Source organism: Molothrus ater, chromosome 5 (assembly GCF_012460135.2).
Source record: "Molothrus ater isolate BHLD 08-10-18 breed brown headed cowbird chromosome 5, BPBGC_Mater_1.1, whole genome shotgun sequence".
In the NCBI taxonomy this organism is placed as follows: Eukaryota; Metazoa; Chordata; class Aves; order Passeriformes; family Icteridae; genus Molothrus; species Molothrus ater.
In genome coordinates, this window is record NC_050482.2 from 27,251,051 (window position 1) to 27,278,312 (window position 27,262).

General features: G+C 35.5%; 1 protein-coding gene across 1 annotated transcript in view; it reads left to right on the plus strand.

The window, feature by feature from the left end:
* Positions 1–27,262, plus strand: part of IMMP2L (inner mitochondrial membrane peptidase subunit 2) — a 406,503-nt gene that overhangs the window by 264,386 nt on the left and 114,855 nt on the right. Inside the window, exon 4 of the mRNA XM_036400427.1 lies at positions 2,713–2,778. Coding sequence (XP_036256320.1) covers positions 2,713–2,778 — 66 coding nt within the window. The remainder of the gene's footprint in view (positions 1–2,712; positions 2,779–27,262) is intronic.

Consider the following 27,262-nt stretch of genomic DNA (forward strand, 5'->3'; position numbering starts at 1 on the left):
GCTAAATATGTAAAGAGAAATCTTTCAGGGAATTGTCACAATTTCTATCTGACAATCACTTGCTAAAAAGTGGATTTTTCTGCTGGCTATATAATTTCGTGTTTTTCCTGGGAAATGTGCTTTGTGGCAGCGTGATCCCGCACTGTTCTCTGCAGGATTGAACACAGAAGACAGAAATGGCCTGTATGTTTTTGTGATTTCAATAATCAGTGAAATCCCAGGGTTATGCTATACACCATTCAGGAAGGCATCGACATCCATCACTTCAGAACCAGTCTCTCTTACCTCCTGGCTGCACACTGGCTCTTAGAAAAAAACCATTCTGCTCAGCTCCTGAAAATCCTTGGTCTAAAAGTGCCTGTATTATTGGCCACTTTGAACCTGCTCATCTGTCTTTTACCAGTCCTTTGCCATTTTAATTAATTATAATCAGAATGTTAGTATGAAATTTATTTAAAAAATATTTTGGTTCTAGTATTAAAAATATTGCTCTTTCATAATAATATCTGCAAGAAATTCCTTGAAGTTTTTCTGATGAATTATATTCAATTTAAATATGTCATTGCTAGCCATGTAACCAAGTAACTACTCTTAGAATAATTACCCATACCTCAAATTTAGAGAGATGTTTTTCCAAGGTCAGTAGAAATTTTTGCACGAGGACAGAAAATTAAGGGAGATCAATAATTGCATAACAATATATATATTCTAATCATGTGGAGATGCCTTCTGGGAAGTTGCTGAGAACCTTTTTTTGAAAGTGAAGTGTCAAAACAGAACAGAATTTTGAAAGAGAAAACATAAAATCTGTTTTCATTCAATCTTTAAGAAATGCACATTTCATCACATACATTATGTATTATCATTTCCATTACTTAAATTTTACATGGGAAATATTACAGCTTGAGCTTAAATAGATTGAAGTTTAAATCAGTTAGCAGTAAAGTAATTAAAAAAATATTTAAAGTTTATAAGAGCTTAAAGGTGTGTCTTTTCATAGACTGTGCTTTGGTTGAGAATAGGACATGGTCAATGCTCAAATGAGTGCTCAACGAAGTAAATGTTGCTTGCAAGGAGCAGCATCAGAAAGTGCTGTGGATATTCCATATATTTAAATCATACAAACATCTAAAACTTGATTAATTCCTCCCATGACTGACATATAAAATATGATGAAACTGTGTGCTCCTGCCTTAAGAAGGAACATGAAATGCAAGGCTGAGCTGGAATACGCAACTATTCATGTAAAATTGATGCTAAATAAAATATTACTGTAAATTACATAATGATTTGAAAATTTGAGTGATGACTAGGGAATAAATATATGGCCTTTATTCATGTTCAGTGTTTCTCATTGCTTGTTGAAAATAGGTTTCCAGGCTTGGTAAAATGTAAAGGGAAGCTATTTGACATTTTGAAATTCAAAATTAGGCTTCTTGAATTTTATTTCATTACTTTGAAAGAGAAATTTATTTCAAATGCAATGACATGCACACACAAGAAAAAATATTAAAACCTCAAACTAAATTTAAAATATTTGGATTTTTTTAGAATAATATTAAAAAAAAAATGAACGAATAAATCTGAACCCATTTTTTGTTTTAACTATTCGAACTGGAAGTGAACCTCAAATGCCTTCAGTCATGCAGCAGTGTGGGCAAGCTTTTCATCCAGACATAGCTCAGCTTTGCTTTTTAAAGAAGTGTAATCTTACCATTTGACCAGAGATGAGCTCAAAGATGGTTTTAGCCATGAAAACTGTAATATACACCTCTGTAAGTGGTGTGTCTAGCAGATTGTACTTGAAACCTTAATAGGGAGAACCCAAGCATCAACAGAAAATAAAAAGTTTGTTCCTTCCCTGACTTTTCTGTGTACGTAAGCAGCAAATAAAAAGAATTGTTTTTTAATAACATGAAGATATTCTTCTAAGTTTGCATAGTTAGATAATTTAAAGTGAAAAGTAAGAAAAAATGTAAAGTATAAAGAAAATGAAAATTTATTGTGAATATATATCTACATTAACCTGTCAAAACTACAGTAGAATAACACTTTTAATAGTCTATCTAATAATATGCATCCAGGAAGTTGGGATATTCAGGCTGTACATGCAAGTACATCTTTGCTTTCTCATATTATTATGTAATGTATGATCAGAATCTACTCAATTAAAGATGCTATGGGAAAAACTTAAGTGAAAGACAATGCATTCAGAAGCTGCAACTTTCAGAGAATTTTGCAACTTTTATTTTTAAACTTCCACAATTTCCTAGGCAAGGCTTACCTAAATTAGTGATAGATATTAATATAACATAGAAGATTTTTTCCTCCAAAATTGATTGAAAGACATAAATGTTTAACACATTTTCCCAGCAAATGGTGGGGGATTCAGGTTTTAATACATTAATCTATTTGCAAAGGTACCTTCCTCATTGGTTCATGGGATGCTTTACTTTTAGTGTTGTGGAGTGTATTTTTCATGATCAAAGGTGTGTTGATTATTGTGCTGTTTGTAAGGAGGTCATCAACTGCTTTCAGTGATGGTTTGCAGTGACAAGGATTGCAGTAGCTTCACTTCCCCGTGGAACATTTTGATGATGCTAACTCAAGGAGAACATGGAATCTTCTAATGACTTCCATAGTGTCTATTTCTTTCATCTTCTTAAAAGAATGGGAATGGTACTGATTGTGTAACCTTATCTCCTGTCTCAGGTCTCCTAGAAATCCTGAACAGAAGATCATTAAACGAGTGATTGCTCTAGAAGGAGACATTATTAAGTAAGTATTTTAAGCCCTAGTCTTAGAGTCTTTATAAGAATGGTGCAGCTTTTTTAATGTATTTTAAATCAGTGTCCTAGACAACGAGTAATTTCTAGCATTTTCTGTCTCTTATAAACAAGGATGTCAGCATTGTACCTATCTGTTTTTTAATGAGAGGAGAAATGTTACACAAAACTACTCACTCTCTTGTGAAATGTACATGGATACAAATAATGCTTTTTTTCTGAGAATATCTCTGCCACAAATCAAGGCAGGTAATTGTACAGCAGTTTTCAATGAGTTTATAGGGCTATGATTTTTCATTTAGAAACTCCAGCTGCTGTTTTGCACTGGGCTGGGCAAGTACGTTGTTTTTTAGGCTTTTGTTTATTTGTTTGTTTGTTTCAGGATCTCATCTTTGATATTTTATTTTATTTCATTTCATTTTATTTTATTTTATTTTATTTTATTTTATTTTATTTTATTTTATTTTATTTTATAGAAAAAAGAGCCCTCATAGATTACTGTCTTCATTGTAGTTTGTAGGCATCTTTAGGGAATATGGTGCAACTGATTTTGAGTAAATTATTCTATCAGGATAAAAATCCATTGTAGCAAGAGTAGACTCTAGAGTACTTCAAGACTTGGTTTACTCTGACAGATAGAGCTTCCTACTGGGTCTGGGTGGAAATAAATTACCACTAGGTGTAAATAAAAAGTTTTTGTGGGAACAGTATTACTTTGAAGAAAATGCTTGCTTGAAAAGGTTTCTTTTTCCCAGGTACAGAGTGGAATAGGCATACAGGTGGGAGGGTAAATCCCCGGTTTCCCATTCTAAGTTGTGAATGACCCTGGGAGATCTCAGACAATATGGCAGACTGTGACTCAATTCATTTAGATAATGATTCTTGCTCTTGTGTAGTGACTGCTTGAGAAGTATTTGACAGCTGCAATTCAAATCAAGGGTTTGAATTTGATCTCAGTGCACCCTAGTTAATAGCATGGGCACTGTGAAATATGTCTTTTTTTTTCCTCTTGCAGTCAATATAGTTCAGATTGAAAAAATCTGAATTATGTCAGTTTGAGAAACCAAAATAAATTGTTGCCTCTCTGTTGAAGCAAAATATCTAGAACAAAGGAGAAAATTTGATGTCCAAAAACTATAGACATCTACAGCTAAAACCAGCTATCACTTTCAAGTACTAAAGACAGAGGAGTAGTGTGTGTACTGTCTTTTATTGACCTGTGTCCTTAAGAAGGTACTTATATTGCTGGTATTAGTGCTGTAGGTCATATAAGTGATAAGAATGTTATTCATGTTTCAGTATTCCTCATTCATTTCTGTGGCAATATCAGAAAGAGATTGCAATAAAAGGTAACTTCAAGGGTTACTTTACATTGTTCTATGTTATTAACACATTTGCCTTAATTTTTGAAACAGAGTGTAGATTTTGATAAAAAAAAAACAAAATTTAATATCCTAAATTCTAGCTTTAGGAAATTAACTCTGCTATACATTCAAACTCTTTAAGACTTGGAACTTTTCATTAACATTAGTGGGTGTTCCTGGCCAAATGGACAAAGGTGTGTGGCTCAAGTGCATTCAGAATACTGATGAGCCTGCAGGTTAGTGAATCACTCATGGACACAGAAGACTGTACAATGATCCTCAGTTGTCTGTGGTAAACCTGGTTAGATTACTTTATTGATAGTAATACTGATAGAAATCTCAGAAATTCAGATGTGCATTTTTTTTTTTATTTGAAGGTGTGAAAGTTGTCCCAGAGCTTTTTTCTGTGTGTCTTGGTCTTGGCTAGGATAGAGTTAATTTCCTTCCTGTAGCTGGTACAGTGCTGTGTTTTTTTGCTCTAAAATGAGAATTATGTTGATAACAAAGTGATGCTTCAGTTTTTGCTGAGTAGAGCTTACCCTATGTCAAGGACTTTCCCATTTCCCATGCTTTGCCAGTGAGAAGGAGCACAACAATCCAGGAAAGAGCATGGCCAGGACAGCTAACCCAACTGGCCAAAGGGATATTCCATGCCACAGAATGTCATACTCAGTGTGTAAACTGCAGGGAACTGGCTGGAGGGCACTGATCACTGCTTGGGGACGGGTGGTGAGCAATTTTATTGTGCATCACTTGCCGTTCTGGAGTTTTATTCCTCTCTTTCTCTTTTCAGTAATAACAACAATAACAATAATGAAGATAGTAGAGTGAATATTACTGTATTAATTTCTGTTGTTGTTATTAGCATTATATTTTATTTCCTCTCCATTATTAAGCTGCTCTTTCTCAGCCCATGAAGTTTACCTTTTCTTTCCACTTCCCCTCCCTGCCCCTGGCAGGAAGGCTGGAGTGAACAAGTGGCTGTGTGGTGTTTCCTTTCCAGCTGCAATTAAATCAGACAAGTAGTATTGCCATGGTTTGAGATAAGAAGAGTGATAGGCAATATGTTCTGTGATTCTGTAGTTGTGCTTTCATAGCTGAATGAATTATCTTTATTTGATCCATTTGGAGCATGATTAGGGATAATACTAGAAAGCTGTGTTTTCTCATGTTATCAATTAAAGTAAGTTAATTAGCATTTTACTGTTTCTTAATTACTGAAAGTGATGAAAGATCAAACATGCAGAGCCATTAGTGCCATAGGAAAGGTCTCTTATATTTTGACTTGACTTCAGGAGTTGACTCCACGGCAGAAAAATCCTGTTTTTCAAATCCTAATTCTAAAAGTATTTAATGAAATTAAAATTGTGACATTTTAAAAGTAACAATGACTGACTTAGAGTTTTTGAAAAGCTGTGTAGGTGAAAAATCTATAATAGGTCCATTTTCACATTTTATTTTCTATTTTTCAGGTAGTCAGACATTATACTACATAATAATTTACCTTTTGAAATATAATTTGAGGCATTTCAAAATGCTACAAATGCACTGAAATAAAAACACTGTCATTGCAGTTTTCTATTCTTGTTTCCAATCTAGTTGCTAGTGCCGGTGAAGTGAGTTTGGTAGTGTCTTGTAAATCACTAGAAGCATACAGTACATGCCAAAAACCTGTAAAAGATAATTTAATTTAGATAAGCTGGTACAGCTTCTTCCTCTTCAAAAGAATTCAATGAATGGACAAAAAAAAATCCCCAGTTAGTCCTTGCGAATGAGTCTATAGGTCAGCTTGTATACAGACAATATTGCAAAGTGTAGCTCCCATAGATCAGAATTTGTTTTGTTTTCCATGGACTCACAGGAGAATTAACTTTAAGTAGAAAATTGGTTCCTGAAAATTGTTTAAATGATAAGTCTTCCAAAGGAGGCCTTATTTTAAAAGTCAATATAATCTAATTTGTTAAAAATGAATGTTGGTATTATAAAACACTTGGAATAACTTGAAATTAAACTTATTTATCTTATATGCATTACTGGTAATTCAAAAATCTATAGTAATCTTTCACAGATGAGTTATGGTATGTTTTCAGCAACAAAAATAAATGATGGTTAATGCGAAGGAAATCAAAATTGGTGTTAAGCTAGTAAAATTTGAAATTAAGTCGATTCAGTACCTTGCTGAACTAATTTGTTTTCCTCCTGTCTGTCACAGTTCCACAGGTCTGCAAGAGCTTGGTGTGCCTGTTATGTTCTTTTCATCTATTTGTTTGCTTCTTAATACTGTACCTGAGTTAAGAACGATTAGTGAGCCTCTAGGAAGAGTAATTCTTTTAAAAAAAGGTTATGTCTGGCAATATTGTTAGGCTCTTCAGGAGTTAGTGTTCTGAGCTGAATGCTTCAGGAAAATGTTGTGTGTGTTTACATGTTGCAACTTGCAAAATTGCTCTGAATATGTGAAAAAGGAAATAGTCCTTGTTTCTCAAAGCATGACAATGCAGACATAGATCATTGCATTATTAAACCATAGGTCTAAACCAACTTTTCAACAAAAACTTTTCAACTTTTATTACAAGGTTTATTATTAAGTTGTAGAAACTACTGCCACAGAAAGTTAGGAAGGAAAGAGGTATAATGGGATTTGAAAAAGGGTAGAGAATTAATAGAAATAAACCCCATCCATCAGTAGCTATTAAATGCAGCAATCACTTTTATCAACTTTATGTACTCTGTTGTCGAGTTCATGCAGGCTGTTATATTTTTTCCAATCAAATATCCCATACTTCCTTAAATTATAAGCAAAATTTCATCATTCTGTCCACTTATTGGAGAAAGCTTTCAGCTTCAAACTGTAATTACACCATGTGGGTGTTTAGTTGCTTTTTTTTATTCTCAGAGAGTTGGTGTCAGATGCATCCAGTATCCCTTTAGTGTGAAAAAGACAATCATGAAGGGTTTTTTTATTGTTTTGGGGCTTTTTTGTTTTACTGAATCAACTCAATTTTGTCAGATATTTGGCTGCCATTTTTTTTTTCATTGAGGTCCAGGGATGATTTTCCCACAAAATAGCTGTCTTCACACAGAGACCATACTCCTGGAAAACAGCTTGTATTAGATTTTACCAAAAAATCTGTGCCTGCCTCTAGAAAGCAGAGCAGCCTTAAGAAAAACTCAGACTTTGCCAGTGTTGGAACCCAAGAATGTCTCTGTACATAACATCTTCGAGGCAATCACCTGGCAGGAATTACATACAAACCTTTGCTATTTAATCATACAGAAGCAATTTATGTTCACTAGTGCTGTAGCAAGACTCTATTTGTTCCCTCTTTGCTTACTGCCCCCAGCACATAGGCCCCTGGTAACTATTGTGGGGTACTGCTTATGTGGTAAGGTACTGCTTGCAATGGCTCGTAGTTAGAATAGGAAAATGGATTATCAGTGAAACACATTAAAATCTAGAAATCACAGTAGATGATGACACACAGGGTATGTTTATGGCTGTGTTCTATTCTCTTTGTCAAAGTCTGCTTTGTCTTTGGGTTGTGAATATAAATTTGTGAGTGGTCAGATCCACATTGACAGAGTGGTAGATCAGCAGAAGTGAGAACAGGTTGTACTCTACAGAGACACAGCAAGGTCCTCATACAAATTTTGCAATATCTTTTATATTGACTGTCTTCTTCATATTGTTCTGTCTTGGTTCTTTATGTATCTAAAGGACATAGTAGCAGTTAAATTACCTTAGATAAAGTCTCTTCATCCTCTAAAATATTCTTATTCTGTGTGCACAGAATATATATGTCACCAGTTTATATATCTCTGCAATTTATTTGGTAGTACTTACCGTTAGGTACTGATGGGATTTTTTTTTAGCCAATGAAAGGTTTCTTTTAGGTTCAGCTATACTGCTCTGTTATGACTCTTTATCATTGATTGTATTCTTGCAAGTCTCCTAAATAGAGTTTCCATTGATTTTTATTCTATTTCCATACACAGAGTCCTTGCATGACTGGACTCCATTTCTGTAAATGCAAATGATGGGAATGTATATTGGTGCAGCATCTTTAACCCAGAAAAATAAATTGAGAAATGCACAATGATGATTTTCTGTATCCATAATGAATTTTTAAGGTTCTGTCAATCTGTAGGCCCAATAGTAAAGGTACAAAAAGCTGGATTTCTGAAATTTGGCATTATGACCAAGGCTGTGATACACACAAGTGTTTTAGGAAAAGAAAAATACCATTGTGTCCTAGACCACACATAGATTTCAGTGTGCATTTTGGGGCAGAAAGACAAAAGTAATACATAACAAGTACAGCAGAGGGCCCCACGCCCTCAAACTCAGCATGGGCAGCAGCAGTTGCCCTGCCAGGAGATGTTGGCCCAATGGGGCTTGTTCAGCCTGGAGAAGAGACAGCTTTGGGGTGACCTAACAGAAAGCCCTCAGTACCCATGGGGAAGTTGCCAAGAAGGTAGAGATAAGCCTAGTGGTGCACTGGCCATAGGAGTTCAGACCAGATTAAAAACCCCTTCTCTTTGAGGATGGTCAGGCAATGGGGCTATTGCCACAAGAGCTGTGCCCTCCATCCTTGGAGGTGTGCAAGGCCTGACTGAATAAAGCCCTCAGTAATGGACCTCGTAGCTCACCCTGGTTTTGGCAGGGGTTTGGATTGTGGCCTCCTGATGAATCCTGCAACCTGAACTATCCTATGATTCTTCGACAGCAAATACTAATTTTCAAATGTATGACTTCACATTTAGATGAATGTTTTCTCTGTTGTAAGCTTAAAAAAATGCAGTGTAGTCATCTCATTTAAGACAGCATGTCTTTCATAGATATTTTTCTTTAAAGAAACACATTTGATTTCTGTTTCACTGAAAGTTGATTTGCTGCCAAGGCATCAGATGGTTAGAAAAGACATTCATACAACTAGAATCATCCCAATGGGAAGCTCAATAGGTTGTCTTTAAAAAGATTTTTAAAAAGTGAGCAGTGAGAGACTAAAATGCGTTAACACTAAAAATCCAGTAGTTAATAAAATGCCATCATGTATTTCAACTTTAAAAAATTACTTTTTTTTTTGCAACCTATGGGTACAAATGTCATTGATCATCTGAAATTCGGCCTTGAAATCCATACTTAGACATCAGAATAAAGGGTGTGTTTAGTAAAAATGTTCTTTGTTCTGAAGAGCTTAGAAGTGCATCTTCTTAGTGTTTAGATGTCTGGTTAAGCAGTTTGTGAATATAAGCTTAGCTTCATTTCAACTCTGGTGCTCATCTACGTGTATTGCATTAAAAGCTTACTGTGACAAGAACAAAGATGAGGGTAGGAGGAAGGAAAGAGTATTAAACCCATTTTATAGATGAGAAAGTCAGGATGAAAGATGTTGTAGGCTTATGCTTATATAAGAAGCTTGTGGAACAGATATTAACTGAGCTCCCTGGGCTCCTCATCTCAGAAAATGAACAATAAGTTCATGTATTTGTCAGCACAGATTTTTCTAGGTGTACTGGAAGGCAAACAGGTTCAAAACCTGGAAATTCATGCACTTTCCTCCTGTAAATTGAAGCTACAATTTTTATTAACTCAAGCAGTATTAGAACCAGACATATTCTTATGTTTGCAATTTGAGGAAAAACATGCTGAAACAAAATACTCTGCTCTGAATAACGTAAATAAATCTTACTGGTTATTTCATTTTAAAGCAGTGCAAAAGTCCTCTTTCTATCTTACTTGAATATATTTTGTGTGCTGAACTCAGCCAGTGACACTGTGAAAGAGTTGTATCCACATACCAGAATGAGTAGAAAACCATCTTGCAAGATAGTCTCAGTATGTGGTTGTTTTATTATCTGCATCCTTATTCTGTTTTCAGAGTCACAAATGATGGCTTTTTTGGTGGGTGGGGGTGGGGAGGGGTGTGGTGTGTGCAAGTTTCCATCTGAATTTCTTTGTCTCCTTTGAAGAAAGATTTAAGCAGAATTTCTGTTCATTTAGAATTGAGTAATGGTCAGGTAACTGCAAATGACCGAGGTGGTGTTTTTTAAAGGGTTTTCTTGATCCCATTACTTTGCTACACACAGACACACAAGCCCACTCTTCCCTCCTGCCTTCCATTTCCCAGAACTGGAGATACTACTTGCTCATGTGATTGATTTAAGCTGATCATATGCATGATACTACTCCAGTCTAATGATAGAGCTAATTTCCATCTCCACACATGTGCAAGAAAACAACAACAGCTGCATCACTTTTGATGCCGTATATAGAAAAAGAGCAAAGCTTGCCTCCAATGTTCTTCCTTAATGCTCATATTTCCAATGCTTTCACCTGGGCTCCCTTTTGGAACTGCTGAAAGAGCTTAAGTGAACACCATGTACTTGTCATTGCAATGAGCTGACAGGGACCACATGTCTGCTTACCAACTCCAGCTGAAGCACGGTAACTTCTTAAAATGCACCGACGCTGCCGTGTGGGATCACTGAACAGACTCAGAGCATCAGAGCCTCAGCTGCTATGATGACTCTCAGCACTGCTAATGTTGAGAGAAATAGGCCAATTTGGTCTAAATGAAAATCTGGTTAAAACATTTTTTAAGGATAAGAGCATATGTAAAGAAAACATTTTTTTGGGGATTAGACAATATGTAAAGAATACAAAAAAAAGTCATCTCTTCAAAGTTCATTTTGTGCATTTAATATTTTTCCATGAAGTGGAGTAATGAATAAACAATTCTACACAGAATGAACTGATGATGCTTTAGCTATTAGTTTTTTAACTTAGAAAAATTGTGTGAATTTTCTCCTTTGTTTGTTTCATTTCTTCATGAGATTTATAGCCTGACAGTTTTTTAGTGCTCCTGCCTATTTTACTGCACTGTTTGTCAGCCGTATGAAATAATTTGCCATATTTTAATCTGAAAATTTTGACATAGTGTTTTATATTAAGGAAAAATTACAAATATATGCTGGCAGAAATATTAATTGTAAATTGTTAATTTAAAAAGATTGCCTCCATAATTTTGTGCTGCACACCAATCTGATGTCCTGAATAGTTCACAACAGCAGAACAAATAAGGTTTTGAAATTGATCACCACAGTGGTTATGAGATTCAAATGAGAACAGGAGGGAAAATGACTATTATCTTTTTAAATTACTGTAGAACTGACTGTTGTTGACATTCTGCTTCTGTGGAGTAAATTGTGTGATGAAACTGTAGTGTATTTTGGGTATAATGGGTGACAAGTCATTAACTAGAGTCTCCAGCATCCGTGCAGAGGGAGAAAAAAAATATTTTTTGCTTTGCTGTAGTCTGTAGGCAGTGATTGCACAAATAATTGTTCACTGACCATTATGCCACGAGGTTTTTAATATGCAGGCAAAAAAAGGTTACGATCAACTGTATGTCATGCATTTCTAGAACTTCAGATAGATCCTAGCTAGCATGTAATGACTATGTTTCAATTTTGTATGTATAAAAAAATTAAATAAATATTTAATAATTTATAATAGCATCAATGGGAGGAAGTGATAAATGCTGAAAAAGACTGTGATAGTCTTTACTGTAGTTGAAAACCAAAATAGAGTCATCTGCTAGTAGAAGTGGGAATCTAATAAGTGATGGACCTATGAAAGAGATAAAATAGAATAATGGATGAGGAAATCACTGAAACAGGCTAGAAATGGGTATATGCCAAACAGAGGAAGATGAGTTTTAATGGATTTAGGAGAACTGACTTGTTGATTGGCTAAATTAATCACAATCCAACTGCTTGTGAAAAACCCCCAAAATTGCCTAGGTGCAGCAAAATGGAAATAGAGGGCATATATAATGAAAAGGACCAGTATTGTGTGTATACACAGCAGTATTATGGAGCATGTATTAATCTATTCTGATATAATATATGTAGATATGATCATATTTAAACGAAGATTTAGGCTTATAGTAATAAAAGTCATTGTACTGTTTCTAAAACTTATGCAGTAGTTAAAACTTTAATTAAACAGGTTTTCAAGAATGGGGAGTAGAGACTGAGTTCATAAACCAGACAGATATGCTTTGTAAATGAAGAAGAGAGCTAATTAAGCCAAGCATAGCAGCATAATATTAATTTTTAAAAACACTTCAAGTATATTTGTAGTAAATCTTGCCACAGCTACTGCATATTTCCTAATGAATTATTCTACAGTTTAGATGCATTGTGTATGCTGCCAATACTCCCTGGCCAGGTAAAAAATTGTATCCTTAGGCACTACGTTAATGTTTATTTCAGCACAATTAACTCTTTGAGCTGAATTTATGGAAAGGTCAAAAATGACATAAGGAATCTTTGAGCACCAGAATATTTTTAATTTGTGTAAGTTTTATTCAGCTGATGTTAATTCTAGTTTCTTTGCTAGGATGCAGATGTGAATATGGAGTTCTTGCTGATCTCTATCAAGAGCTCTGTCACGTAGAATAGAGGAGGCCTCAGTTTGTTATATGTATGGAAGGCAATTAAAGGAGTTAGTGAACTGCTATATTTCCTTCCATATGAAAAAAGTATTCAACTCTGTGTTTATACATTGTCAGATAGTTAAGTTGAAAGCATTTGCTGATGTTAAGCTGCAGTTTTTCTTTGTGTTTCTGTGTTTCTTCAAACTATTTGTCTAAAAACCTTGAACATTTTAAGTTATTTGAAAGATCTAATAAACCTGTTATGATGTTAATTGTTTGGTTTAGTTTCTGCATTTCTTTAAAGGAAGATTTAGTTTCCTGGTAGGTTGCAGAGAGATCCTTAATTTTTTCTTCTTCTGCTGGGAAATATTGGTGTTAGAACAGGTGCATTTAGATCAGCTTTAGGTATGTTCTTCTGAGATCTCTAGTACATAGAATATGAAAATTTGGGTTAGTTTCTGAAGCAGTAACAAATACCATAGGACTTTTTAACGAAATTATTTCCCTCTGTCAATTGAAATCCTCTTTTTTTTTTTTTTTTTTCTAGAGAGTATTAGAGGTATGGTTAATATTGAATTTTTCATAATTACTTTCCATCTTTCTAGGCCACATGGACTTAAACTGTTTCACCATTTTAACATCCTTATCCCTTTTACCACTATTCATGCTTGAGAATACCCAAACATGGGCAAAAAGTAGCAGACATACCAGGAATACTACATATATGTCTACTGAGTTTTGTAGAAAGTTTCTTAAAATCTGGAGTATTTGTGTTTCTGAGTATTCACTGGCTGATGAGCAGATAGGCTTTCCTGGGAGCTCCCTAAGTGATGGTGTCATGGTTTGACACTGGCACAATGCCAGTGCCCCCATGAAGATACCTTCTCCCTGGTTTCTGCTGTGAGATGTGACCAGGAATAAGCAAAGCAGGCTCCTACTTAGGGAAAAAAAAGAACCAGAACTTTATTAACTACTCTACAACTACAGATAAAAAGGAACACACACACAGGGAAAATGAAAACCTCACAAATGCATTTCCTCCTCCCCCCACCAAATTTCCAACACAATACATTTGTTCCTCAAATCACCAACTCTCGGTCCAGCATCACCTTTTAGACAATCAATCCTCAGTTCATCAAGAGGAGAGGAGTCCTTCTTGTACCATGGGCTTCCCCTGGAAACACAGCTGAAGCCTCGTGTGTTTCTGTGTCACTCGTGGCACCGCCCGGAGTACATCTGCCATCGTGAGCTCTTCCTTTCCATGTCCAGTGCTCTCACCACTGAACACAGACCAGAGCTGCTTCTAGGGTTGTCTTTTAAGGATGCTCTGTCCCGATCCAAAAAAGGCACAGTCTCTCCTTTGGGACACCTGTCCCCACAATCTCTCCTTTGGGACACCTGTCCCCCCCATATTTTTTCACCCCCTGGGGCCGAGCGGCATCAACACTGAACCCTCTTGGTTCTGAGGCCATTGCCTCCCCCTAGAATGCAGTCTCTGTATCACAAGGAACATGGTTCTGTCCATGGCTATACAAAAAGAGTCCAGCAAAAGCCACTCCATCATCTCTTCCCACTAGGATTCTTCTCTATTCTTCTACTATCTCTCACTCGCCCAGACCTCTCTCACACTGGCCCATTTCCTTCCTCATCTTCCACTCTATCTTCTAGGAAAGGTCAATGTTCTGTAAAGTTCTCATTCTCCAAAAAGGGGTTAAAAGCTCCTACAAGCGGCCGGCTGAACCCCCCCCCCCTTCTCCGTCCCAGCCGTGCTGCCGGCGCAGGCCCATGTTTATCAAGCTTCAAGGTTACAGTCCCAGGCAGCGGCTCTCTCTCTCTCTCTCTCTGTGTCTCTCAGGGGGGGCTGCCCGATGGCTCCCGGTGTCTCTCTCTCTCTCTCTCTCTTCCACCCTTCCACCCCCGGGCTCAGGCCTACCTCTCCCGGCCACATGGCTTTCCCCTCCCCCTGCCCAGCCAGCAGCTGGGCCGGGGGAGAGACCCGAACTCTTTCCCGCCGGAAACCCAAAGAGACCCTCCCAGGGGAGAGCCCTGCTTTTAACCCCGTGTTCTCAGAGGCGTGTCCATGTCCCAATGGCCAGGTTAAATGCCAATATTAAAGTCTGAATATCCATTGGCCAAAAACGCAGCATCCCAAAAAAACCACATTTCCTGTCAAACCACCACAGATGGTATGTACAGTGTTAGTGAAGAAAACCCAAACTTTTATTGAAAATAAAATTTTAAAAAATTTTATAAAAGGACATGTGACAGAAAGAAAAGAGGAAAGCTATACCCACAGCTGACTGGAAAAGAAGAGACTGGAATATCAGCCGGCAAGATTCTCTTTCCTATAATTTTTCCAGCAAGACAGATATTCCATTGAACACTTCCCACCATGATTATTTGGTTAAAGCAGGATCAGCTTCGTGTCCCAGCTGGCTTCCTTTACATACTAGCACTGAAATTTCTGGCTGCAGCAACTGGTCAGGTTCAGATGTTGCACTCATGTAACTGTGAAGTTCTTTGCATGTATATTTCTGGAAGTTTTTAATAGGTTATTTATTGTGATAAATAACCCATAAAAAAACCCAAAAAACATAATTGTCTGCTAATGTTGTCTACTGAGCTCTACATATTCCTGACCATAAAGTTATAAACCTCAAGCTAGAAAATAAAAGGTGAAAGAAAGGTGGGAGGTGAAAGGATGAGTTAAAATCAGTCATACTATTCCTGTGAGAAACCCCGCATCAGAAACCTATCCAAATCTTGCAGTTCAGTGACACGACACCATGAGGGCAAGAGCATTTGGGAGTAAGAGGTAAAAGTATTGCCACAGCAAGACAACAAAGTCAAAAGCAGACTTCAGTTCTACAAGAGAAATGTTATAGGCCTGTAAAGGGAAAGCCCCTAGTGTTACAAACCTTAAAGCACAGGGCAACTTCCTCACCTTTCATTTCTCTGTGTATAATGTGATTTTTTTATGATTCTGAAGAACAAGGGAAGTCAGGCCTTTTTGTAGCTAATTTGACACTTGTTATTTTATGTAGAGACTTAAAAATTCTGCCTGGACAGAAATAACCATTTACTGTAAAAACATTTGCATCAACAGTTAATCAGCTGATGCAGTGCAGTGTAGTTTTCCTATAACCCCCCTCCTTTTCTTTTAATTTTTAGGGAATGTGTAGGAAATTATGTTTCTGTTTTGCCTGCCCTGTCCTCAACATCATGCTCATGTATTCCCCATGTATCTCCGTAGCAGTGCTCAAGTCAGTCTGTAAAACCATTTGCAGAGGTAATTGAGTTCTGGTTTTTTGTATCTTTTGATGTCCATAGCAGAGTTTAGAAGTGTTGGAAATATGATACACGATATGCAGGCATGTAAAAATAGTTTTCAACATGCCAAGATGTCTTGGAGATCTACTTTTTAACCCAGAGTCGTCTTTTACAAGAGCTTAAGATTTTATGGCAAGTTTCACCTTTTACCTGCTCAATTTTTTTCTGCTGTACTTTACTGTTAGATGCTGACTTGCTGCCAGAAGGAGGACAAGAGATTAGCATATGTTGATGAAGAATTTTTTTTCCTTAGTCTCTTAGTGATTACTTCCTTAGGTGTCTTTCTGCTATGAGCACTTTCCATATTGTGTATTCAGTGCTGAAAGATCATCCAATTTCATATCTGAAATTGTTGCATCAAAGGTCTTCTATAATTGACTGTTGAAAATTGAGTGATGAATTTAAAAATTCTTTTGGTACGACTGTTAATTTCCAAAGGAAAACTCTTGAGTTTCACAGGCTTAATGGGTGGGATTTGGTTGCTTTAAACATACCTGTCCAGTGCCATTTGAGATGTCCTAGTTATCCTGTCTGGTTTTATAAGCTACAGTTTCAGAAAGGCACAATTCTCTTGAACATTGTGTTATCACTGCCCTTGTCATGAGGATATCTCAGCAGACTACCTAAAATAGCACCAGTCATTTATGTGTAGGCATACAAGTCACTCTTCATAACAAATTAGATGGTTCATGAAAAGCAATTAAAAATATCATGCTGAAGTTTTGGCAAACACTCAGCAACCTTTTGGGCTTAAATCTTTGACTCATTTACTGTATGAAAATTGTTCTTTGAATGTCTTACATGTACATAAAGTTAGCTTGGGGATGGTGGGCCCCTTTGTGGTGTAAGTAGACACCTTTTACAGCAATGAATGAAAACTATTCAACTTCAGCCCATTGTTTGTCTCCCAAGTATATACACAGGTTGATATTTGAAGGGTGATCAATAATAGAAGAGTATCCCTGATGTTAAGGTGTGTGACAAGCTTGCAGTGTGATTGTTTTCTAGTCATTATGGGGTGTGTGATTACTGGGACAGCTTCTTTACTCTGGAGAAGACATTCTGACTATGTTGTATTACTGTGACAGCCTACAGTAATTTATATTTATAATACAGTAATTTATAATCCAAAATTTATAAGCAAGCCTTTCTAAATATTTCCTATAATGTACTTGGATTTTCAAACTAAATATATATAAATGCATTTTATAAATATGTATATGTGCTGTATACGTGAATGAGAAATAGGCCTGCCAAATTTTTAGGAATTAAAAGGTATATGATAGGTCTGCTGAAAAAAGAACTGAAAAATAGATTGAAATTAATCAGGATTCAGCTTTTCAAACCTTGTTTCTGTGTTGTCTGACTGAAACTTTCAGTCTAAATAGAACTTAAATGTGTAATATATGCTTAAGCACCCTGTCTTTAATTATGAGAAATTCAAAACATCCTTACTCACTGGAGACAAATTCTGCTTAGAATAAATAGAAGCAGATTGGAGGAATAAACCTCATGTCTCTTATAGCAAGGAAAGATTGCTAAGCTGGTGTTCTCAAGTACCTGAAATGCTCTGACAGTGACAGTGGCTGGCAATAAGCATAAATTTGAAAACAAATGAAATTGCCTTTCCTCTTGTTGGGCTTTGCTTACTAAAATATGCCTTGAACAGAACATCTCTGAAAACAGGGCTTGTGTCCCTGTAGATCTGCAGAGAGAATAAAATGTTTCACTTATTCTGAAAATGAGACATTTACCAAAAATTACCCCTTAAATTCAGATTAAATTGAACATAGTTGTTTTATTTTTAACTTTTACTTCAGTTTTAAAGTACTGCAGAGATACAAGTGTGATTTGCTACAATAGTTATTTCTAATGTCAGACATGTAAACACCATCAATTGTGATCACCCTGCAAGGCTCTGTGCAGAGAGATTGCTGGATAGGTGAGCAGTTGAGAGAAAATCAGAATCATTAGTCATGTTTATTCCCTGTCAGCTTTTCAGATACTGTAATTAAGTTAGGGCTAAAGATCTTATTACTGAATGGAGTTTGTAGTCCCCAGTGGAAGATGCATTACAGGGTGAATCTCAAATTCCAAACTAAAACCTGTGATTGAAATTAGAGCTTCACAAAACAAATCTTGTTTACAAAAGATGGAGCTCCAGCTTCATACAGATGTGTCACCGCTCCATCTCAGCCATGTTCTGATTATACCTCTCTGCTGATATTTAAAATAAAATGAGTTTCAATTTCTGACCAAATCACCATCAAGTACTTTTAATGTTGTTTTAAAAGTTTCTGTAGATCTTGACTACGTAAGTCTCCAAGCCATATTTACATCAGCATAATATCAAAATCCCATTAGTTTTGCATTATTTGCTACAGCAGATTAAGTCCCTGGGTAAATTTAAAACCAGATGAGTTCAGACACACAAAATCCAGTTACAAACTGCTTTATCATGAAACTGGGTCTGGCTGTGCTGCAGCACAGACCTTCAGACTGTCAAAAGGAAGAAGGAAAAACCATTAACAAAAATTAAAGAAAGACAAATGTATATAGCAGGAAACTATTTTTATGTTACAATATTTAATGAGCATTAAAGCTAATGAGAATTCCTGAGAACACTGGGTGATAGAAAATTAATGACCTTGTGTTTTGTAATTTTCTCCAAGCTTGTTTAGTAGTTCAGTGTCACGGTGATTTTTAATGAAAACATAATGTTGATTATTTATTTATTTATTTAAAAACCTTCAGTGGATTTCTGATCATCTGATCAGAACTGGTTATAACAAGTACTCTGACCTAGAAATTTATGAAAGCAAATAAACTGTCTAGTTTAGCAAGAGATAGCTTCTCCTCATTTCGGCAGTGAAATAATTAATTCCTTCTTTACTACATCCAGTCACTACGTCCTAAGTGAAAAAACTGTGTGGTTGTTGTCTGAGTCCCGTGGCAATCACTGATTCATCTCTGCTTCCAGGAACAGTGCTTGTCATTTTGTCCTTGTGAAAATGGAAAAGCTCAACAATGATGACAGTATGAGGAACTGAAAACCTGACACATTTCCTCAACTCGCTAAAAATGATAGGAGCAGATGTCATTTTTTTTTTTGCACATCTCTGGAAGTGACTCTGGAGGTCTGTCACAGCGTGGAACATCTCCACAACCACTGTGTTACAACTTTTGGGCAATGCCTGTAGCAGAAGCAGAAGCAAATTTTCTCATGAGTGTTGGCAACATGCTTTGGTTTATATAGATATTATGAAACAGTAGTTTCAGGATTTTGATATGTTATTGGATACATGATTGTATAATATACAGCTAATATGGCTGTAAATCTAATAAATCCATGTCTAACCCTAACCCTAATCCTTCTGGTTTTTGTGGCCATCGTTTCAAAAAAAAGTGGAGCATTAATCTTGAAAAAATAAAATCTGTAAAAATTGAAAATCTTTTTTTTTCCTAGTATAATATTCAAATTATTTTTACATTACTTGTCTGCTTTATTACAGTGAAACTTCGCAAAAATAAATTAAAGCAGAGAGTTCTAGAATTTCTAGCCCAGGAAAAGTCTATGTTAAGTATCTAATTTGTGTTTGTTTCAGTTCATTTAGGGCTGTTGTCTAAAAGAAATATCCAGATGCAAGATTTTGCTCTGGTAGATTTGATTCCCAACTAGGGGACTCCTTGTCAGTTAGATGATGAATATATGGCACTTTATCAGTATAAGGTAGAACTTGCTTTCCCTTGCAATTGCATATCTGTTGTCAGTAATCCTCTTAGAATTGGAGGTGCTAAATTCAATGTAATACCTATGTGTTGGTATTCAAAGTACATCAAAATATAATAGTATCTGCCAATACAAAAAGTAGGAATATAATTTTTTTCCCCCAGTCAGTAGCATGCAATACAGCAAACTTTTTGTCCATGGAACTTCCATTACAAAAAAAAATATCAGTCAAAGAATTCATCTCCTCTTAAAGCAAATAAATAAATATATTAAAATTCATACTAGACCATGTCTTTCCTGTACTGATGCATCAGTATAGGCAGCCTGATGGAGGTGATAAAGTAGTTTGTCATATGCTTTTCACTTAAAAACCAGAATCATTCTTGTCATCACATTTATCATGAAAATTGCAAGGTGTGAGATATTTGCTGTGAGAAGTTATAAATGAGATTAGAGTGGGGAGGATTTCTGCACCATAAAGTGAATGAAAAGGAAGAACATGCTAGTTCTACAGAAGCTAAATTTAATTACTTAAGAGAAACATCATTTTAGGACATAGTAGATAATTATTCTATTCAGTATGGAAATGGAAAAGCTTCAACTGCAACTGCAGTTTGATTTTTGGGTGCACCTACAAGTTGCACACAGTGTGAGTAGATGAGGGAATGCTGAAGGAATAGGAAGATTCAGAAATATAAGATTGATGGAGGAGATCTAATAAAAAATTTCAATATGTAAGGGCTTCCTACATGATTGATATGATTAACCACTCCCTATAGCTTTAGAAATAATACAAAATTAGAATTACTGTTTGGCTTAAAGTGTTAAGAGCTGTGCATTAAATATTATGAATGATTTTATAACTAAAGGATTTTTATGAATTAGATATTGTTTTTTATAGAAATTTGTAGCATTTCTGTCTCTAGAAGGTTTTAATTCCAGGTTAAAGTAACTTTTGAAGAGATGGTTGAATTTCCTTAGCTCTGGAAATTATATGAATAGAGTTAGAAAAACAATGGTGTCTAATCTACATAGCATTTATTTCCCAATATACACCCATTGTTTTTGCTTTTGTGCAGCTCATGCTGTGTCCCTTTTCTAGCCTCTATATTTGTTTTTCCTTTCTAAGGGAAGAAGGGAAGGAGAAAATGGGATGTGCTTGTGAGTGTCATACAAACAGAGGACCAGGAATGATCTGGACAGCCAGGAAGTATCCCTGAGCCCTACAGTTCAGTGGTAGTCTGAGTATCTTAATTTTAATAGACTAAAGGGCTACTTAGAAGCCAAGAACTTAAAATACTGTGCACCACAGGGGAAACAGAGCTGAATCAGTGATAGGCTCCCATAGTAAGGCAATAAAATGAAAACAGAATGTAGAAGGTAATTTCCTTCCACAATCACAGGTTTTCAACGCGGAATGGTTTTAAAGAAATTTTCACCCATTTTCAGTGATTGCAGCTGGCAATGCAGGGAGAGGCAGTTGAAGAGGATCTGGATCTAAACTTGGGAAGTATGCTACTAACTTAAACTCCAGTTTCCCCTATTTGTTTTGTCCTCAAAACATATGGAGGTTTTGTTGTATAAAAGAATATATATGTACCCAGAAATATATATTCAGAGTGTAAAGATAAAATTATAATATGCAATATTATTAGATGTGCTTTTATATGTATATTATATATATATATAATTTTATATTTATATTGTGTTCTCAGTTATCTGGTGGCACGTGTGGCTGGAAGAGCAGGGTTCTCTACTGCCATCACTGCCATTTTAAAGAGTCCAAAAAGAGTCCAGTTTCACTGCAGACAAAGATGCAGCAACTACTGCAGTCAAAATTATGAGACAGAATGGAATTAAAGTCTGTTGCAGACATTAAGTTTTATCTTACTACCTGGGAGGAGGAAGGAGCACAGCTATTTACAAGACTTTTGGTAGTTTTACATGCATATATGAAAAGCACTTCTCCAGGGAAGACAGAGAAGAGAAAATATTGAGCTATTTGGATATTTTCTGAACACTCTTCCCTCTTAACTTCCCTGTTTCCCTAGAGATTCTGTGTACCAGTTTCTTTTGGCACTGCCCTTCTTCCTTTGTCCTGAGTGCTATTGGAGGAGGTCTAATTCCTTTTGGACAAAAAGTATTGTAATAAGTAATAGTGTTAATGGGAAAGGACACATTGTGCATTGAAAGGAAGGTCTGGCTAAGCATGCTTTTGCATCACATAGCATCTTTTTTTTATTGTGCTGCTAGTAACTTCTAGCACTCTACCCTCCCATTTTTTATACCACTTTTAAAAGAGATTATGATAAACCTTTGGAAGACAACCGTATTTCAAGTTTTTGCCATCATTAAAGCTTTCACCACATAAAACATAAAGATTTCCAAAATTCTATAAATGTGCATGAATCTTCTCTCTGTAAGTTTGTATGCAAATACAGTGATTTCCACTGGATAAAGGTAGTTCCTGGTTACTTCCGTCTCCCTCTTATTATTCTTCATTCTTTTTCTAGAACTTTGTCTCCTTCTTTCTTCTATCACAGATGCAATAGATTTTATCAACTTTATTTTTCTGTTCTTTGTGCTCTTTAGTGAATTTTTATACTTCATCCTATTTTACTTAGTCTTTTGAATTTTTAATAATTCCTTTATATGTTACCTAGTTTATATTTTTACTTGCTTTCAAAGCTTATATCTGGTATAAAATCCAAAATTTTTTCTTTGTTTTTTTGTTCATTTTTTTTTCCATCACTGAATCAGATTTATGTTGTGACCCTATACTTTACAAAAATTATATTCTTGAATGTATGTCCAGGGTTTTGACTATATATTGTGCTGTCACCAAATCTGCTTTCAACTGTCCAAAGTTAAATCTTGTACTGCCACTCTGACTGTTTCTTGTAAATCTGCAATCAACAACTCCTGCTTGTTTATTCCAGGACTCTTCTCTACATCCAGGCTGGTCTTGCTGATTCTTTCCTCAGTGTGTGTCACACTATCTTTGCTTGTGTTTCAGCTCACTTGAGGAACTGTGCCAAAATCCACTGCATGATTTTGTCAGTCCTAGTATCAGGCTCCAATTGCACCTCCTATCTTCTCATTATAAAGAATATTTCATAGATCTAAAATGTGTGTGGGTTCCTGTTTCTCTTCAGAAGTAAATGCAAAAGGCTGAGTATGTTTAGACTTGAGTATTGTAAGTGACTTCTCTGGTCTAGTGAATATTGGGGGACTTTGGTTCTCTTCTTCCTCATAGCTTTGTCTTTATCTTACCCCCTGGATTTGTGGGTTCATCCATAAATCATTGTGTAAATTAACATTCTTGACACTCAGCTTTTCCTTTCTTTTCCACCCTTTATCATTTGAACTTGATTCCTGCCTCTTCTCAGCCTGAGGAATGGCATTGCAAACACCATCTACTTTCTTTGGCGTTTCTGACCAAAAAAAAAAGGTTCCTTAATTTCCTTCGTTTAACTGTATATGAAACATGTTTATTATAACTATTTTTAATATTTGTGACTTTAAAGAAAATAGTTTTGTAGTTTTGTATTTCTTTTTTAGGATGATCTCATTGTTTCCTTGTATGCCTGTATATATACCCTGATTTGTGTCCAATGCAACTTCTATACCTCTTGGGACACAATGATAAAAAGCTGTCATATTAATTCCTAATCAGTATGGCACAGATTAGAGACACCAATAAATAAAGGCTTTATTAGGTCACAATTCCCTTTTTGCACGGGGTTCACATGTGAATCTGACCTGTATAGTTGATATTCTGTTCATATAAAAAGCTTAAAGAGTCTTAACACATAGCTGTTAGGACTTAGATATATTGAAGATGTATATTGAAATAGTTAAAATAGCTTCAGACCAAAAAAAAGAAGTGTGTCTCTGAAATTCTAGATAGCACTAGTGGTGTATTGCCCTATAGTGCTTTCTTTTACTAATGTCCTTAATTTTATGTGTTTGTCTCTTTTTGTTTTTGAAAATCAAATCTATGCTGTGGTAATGTGACAAAGGAAGAAAATGAAGAATAAAGTACTACAAATGAAGTGCTTTTAAACAAACTAATTAATTACATGTACCAATGCATTGACTAAGTTTGGGTTTTCAATTAGGTAACTAATTATGTTGAAGCTGGCATAGCATATTTAAATAATGCCAGTGCCTCTGGCTCATCCAGTTCTCTCTAGGCTGTTATTTAAGTACACAGCTAATTCACTTGCTTTTTGGTATTACCTGTTATAATTTGAAAGCATGGTTGCATGCCTAATTAGACATATAATCTTGATATTTACATAAGCAAAATATAATTTCTTTGTATTCATTCAAGGTGCATTTTTCTACTTCACAGCAAAGCTGTCCATCAAATGCTGTGCAAAATACCTGTTTATTATTGCAGCATTCTTTAGAAAACCCCCAAAATTTCTTACTATAAAGTACAGAATTCAAACTGGGTTTGCTTGTATAATGTCTTGCAGCTATCTAGTAATTACTTTGTAATTAGTCTTTTGGTTAGCCTTCTTAAATCTGGGTCCAGCCTCGCGTGATCTTTTGATGTATTTGTTTATACAAAAAATTTTGACCTTACCATATAAAGAAAACTTAGAGGTTTTTTAAGAAGACAGAAAATTGGGAAATTTAGTGACTACAAGCAAATGGACCAGGATGAAATGAGGTGCAGTGTAAAGGACCAAAACATGGTTTTGGTTTTTGAAGGTTTTTTAAGCATAGGCAGTTATCTCTGAGAAATAGTGTAAATCCAGCCTAATTGCCAAAGGTAAAATGAGATGATTCATGTCACCAGCATATGTTTATGAATCATGCCACCAGTTTCTTAGACCTTTTTCAAATCACAAGATACATTTTGCATGGGATCATAAAATTACTGGATTTTTTTTATATTTGATTGTTGACTTCTAAGACAAGAGAACCATATTTCTGGTAAAGAATATCAGAGTTGACAGATCAGAATTAAAGGTAGATTCAGGGATTTTTTAGCAGAATTTTTGGTATATTAGTGGCCAGATAAACTGGATTCTAAATAATAAATATCCCTTTTCATAGCTATTTATTTGAGAAGTCTTCCAAAAGAAAATTCAGCTTGCTTACATTCACACTAGCAGGAGATACTTGTAGCATTCAGTTAAAGGAACCCATTTATGATATTGCATACACATGCAGATGTGGGAATTATTTTATCAAAATACACAGTATTAATTGCTTTTACAGTAGATGGTATTTTTATTGTTTTAAAATGAAGACAGGTACTCATTTAACATTGGGTTGTTTTTAGCGTTATATATAGGAGAGAGGCTGAGGACAATATTTGGATTTTAAAGTGGTTCTATAATTAAATTGGAGCACTTTCTATATGAATTGCATAAGAATGTTTAAAAAGCTATCATTACCTTTATCAATTCACAGATGGTGCTGAAAGAGTGGGCATCTGGTGCAGATTCCTGTCTGTAAAACCCAGCCTTTTTTTGGTGAAATCTCTTTGCTTTCACATTTACCAATCTGGGGAATATCAAAAATTAGTGAAGATAACTTTGGTCAGAACACACACCCTTCAGTAAAAATGAATTGTATCTTAGTATTTAAAAAAGATGCAGTTAAAATTTACTAATACTTAATATAGTTTTGATAAATGCAGCCTTGGAGTTTAAATGGAGTGCTCATTCTGTTTACAATTTTGTCCCTAGAGAATAGTTCCAGAGCAGCTCCTTTGTTTTTTGGTGAACAGCACAAAGCAAACAAAGATCATAAATCATACTGACTGAAAACATCAGTCCTGCTTAATGAGGCTTTAATCCGTTTTGAACAGTTGAGGTTTTTTTGCTTTTTGGATTTCTTTTGTTTAATGTAATTTCCTTTTTCTAAAATTCCTAGGGCAGGGAAAGAGGAAATATGGGCAGAACACTGCATGTCTTGTATCTAGTTTTTAGAGGAAGTAGGGATCAGGGCATTTTTTATTGCATAAGATTTTTCAAATATTGATTTATTTTTAATAAACCTTTTCTGAGCTCATTCATGATCTCATAGAGCTGGACAATCACAGAATCCCAATTATGGCTGAGGTCAGAAGTGACCTCTAGAAATCATCTAGTCTAGCTTCCCTGCCCAAACAGTGCCAGCTGCAGTAGGCTGCCCATCCCCATAAGCAAAGAAATATTTGTGGTGCAGCCATGGTATCGTGTGAGAATGAGCAATTCTGTGGACTCTCTGTAAAAGTTAACAGGTACAAGGAATTGGCACAGTCCAACTCCACAGGGTTATGAAATAAGAAGTAGAAATCCTATGGTGGGGTGTGCTGGATGGGATGGGAGCCCTGGAAAATGCTCGGGTATCTGGCTTTAAGTAATTGCTGTCCAGAAAAATGCTATTTTTTTAGCAGGTATTACACTTGTTGAATATTTATTGTGTTACATAAGGCACTAGTACAGAAAAGACAAGTAATCCTCTTCCTATGTTCTTTTCAGACAAATTTCATGAGATGGTTATGACTCAACTGTGTAAACCAGAGATTATAAGGACAGCTCTCCTCCACAACAAGATCAATATTTAGTACATTTTACTTTATTATTTTGTGGGTTTTTACACATACAAACATACATACATGCATACATATATATATTCCCCAGAAAATATTATCTTTATAGGATAAAACCACCATGATGATGATGTATTGAATTCAAAAAAATGGTTAACCAAAACTTTTTTTTCTTAATACTGTTTTCTGCAGGAAATCTTTCTCAGTGGGATTTTCAGAAAAATTTCTTTAACTCTCTCAATTTACTAAGTCTTTTCTCAACTCCTCTTTAGAGCAAAAGCAATTACCTTCCTTTCCTTCCTCCTTTCCTCATCTTTTGGTAACAATCTGCACAGAAAATAATACCTAACTTAGGCCTTCTTGATAGATTATTTTAGTATGCAAAAATATTGCTGCTCGAGATCCACTGTCAATTATCTGTGGTGAGTTTTCTAGAAATGCTACAATTACATTTGTACAGGGAAAAAAAAATCACATAAACATCAGTATTTTATAACGAATTTTCCTCTAAAAAACCTAGATTGGTTTGGCTTTATGAATGCATCTCTCATGGTTGACTGGCTTAATATTCATTGTGTCAGCTGCAATTTGAAGGTTATTAAGTCTGACCTAGATTTCATTGCTGTATAGGTTAATCTACTCCATTATCTTTTTGTGTATTTATGTGTTTTAGCTCACACCAATTTCTGCTTTCAGGTTAGTGATTTGGAAATTCTAAGACCAGCACAGTCATGATAAGGAAGACAATTACTCTTTCTAAAATTTAATTTCATACCTTTTTGTCCTTTGTGTTGTATCCTACTTGAAAACAGGTATCCAAGGATAAACAGGGTAAAAATAGTGATGTAACATATCCTGGCATCATGCTTCACTAGTTTGCTACAGAAGCAGTCACCAGAGGAAGTCAGATCTTTATCTCTCATCCCACCCCATGCAGAGAAGACAAACTGAGATGAAAAGGGTAAATAAAGAGAGTTAATAGACAAAAAAATTGAGATAACAGTCAGATGACAGGAGTACATTGTTGAAAATGCATCTATTCCCGCTCAGATTGT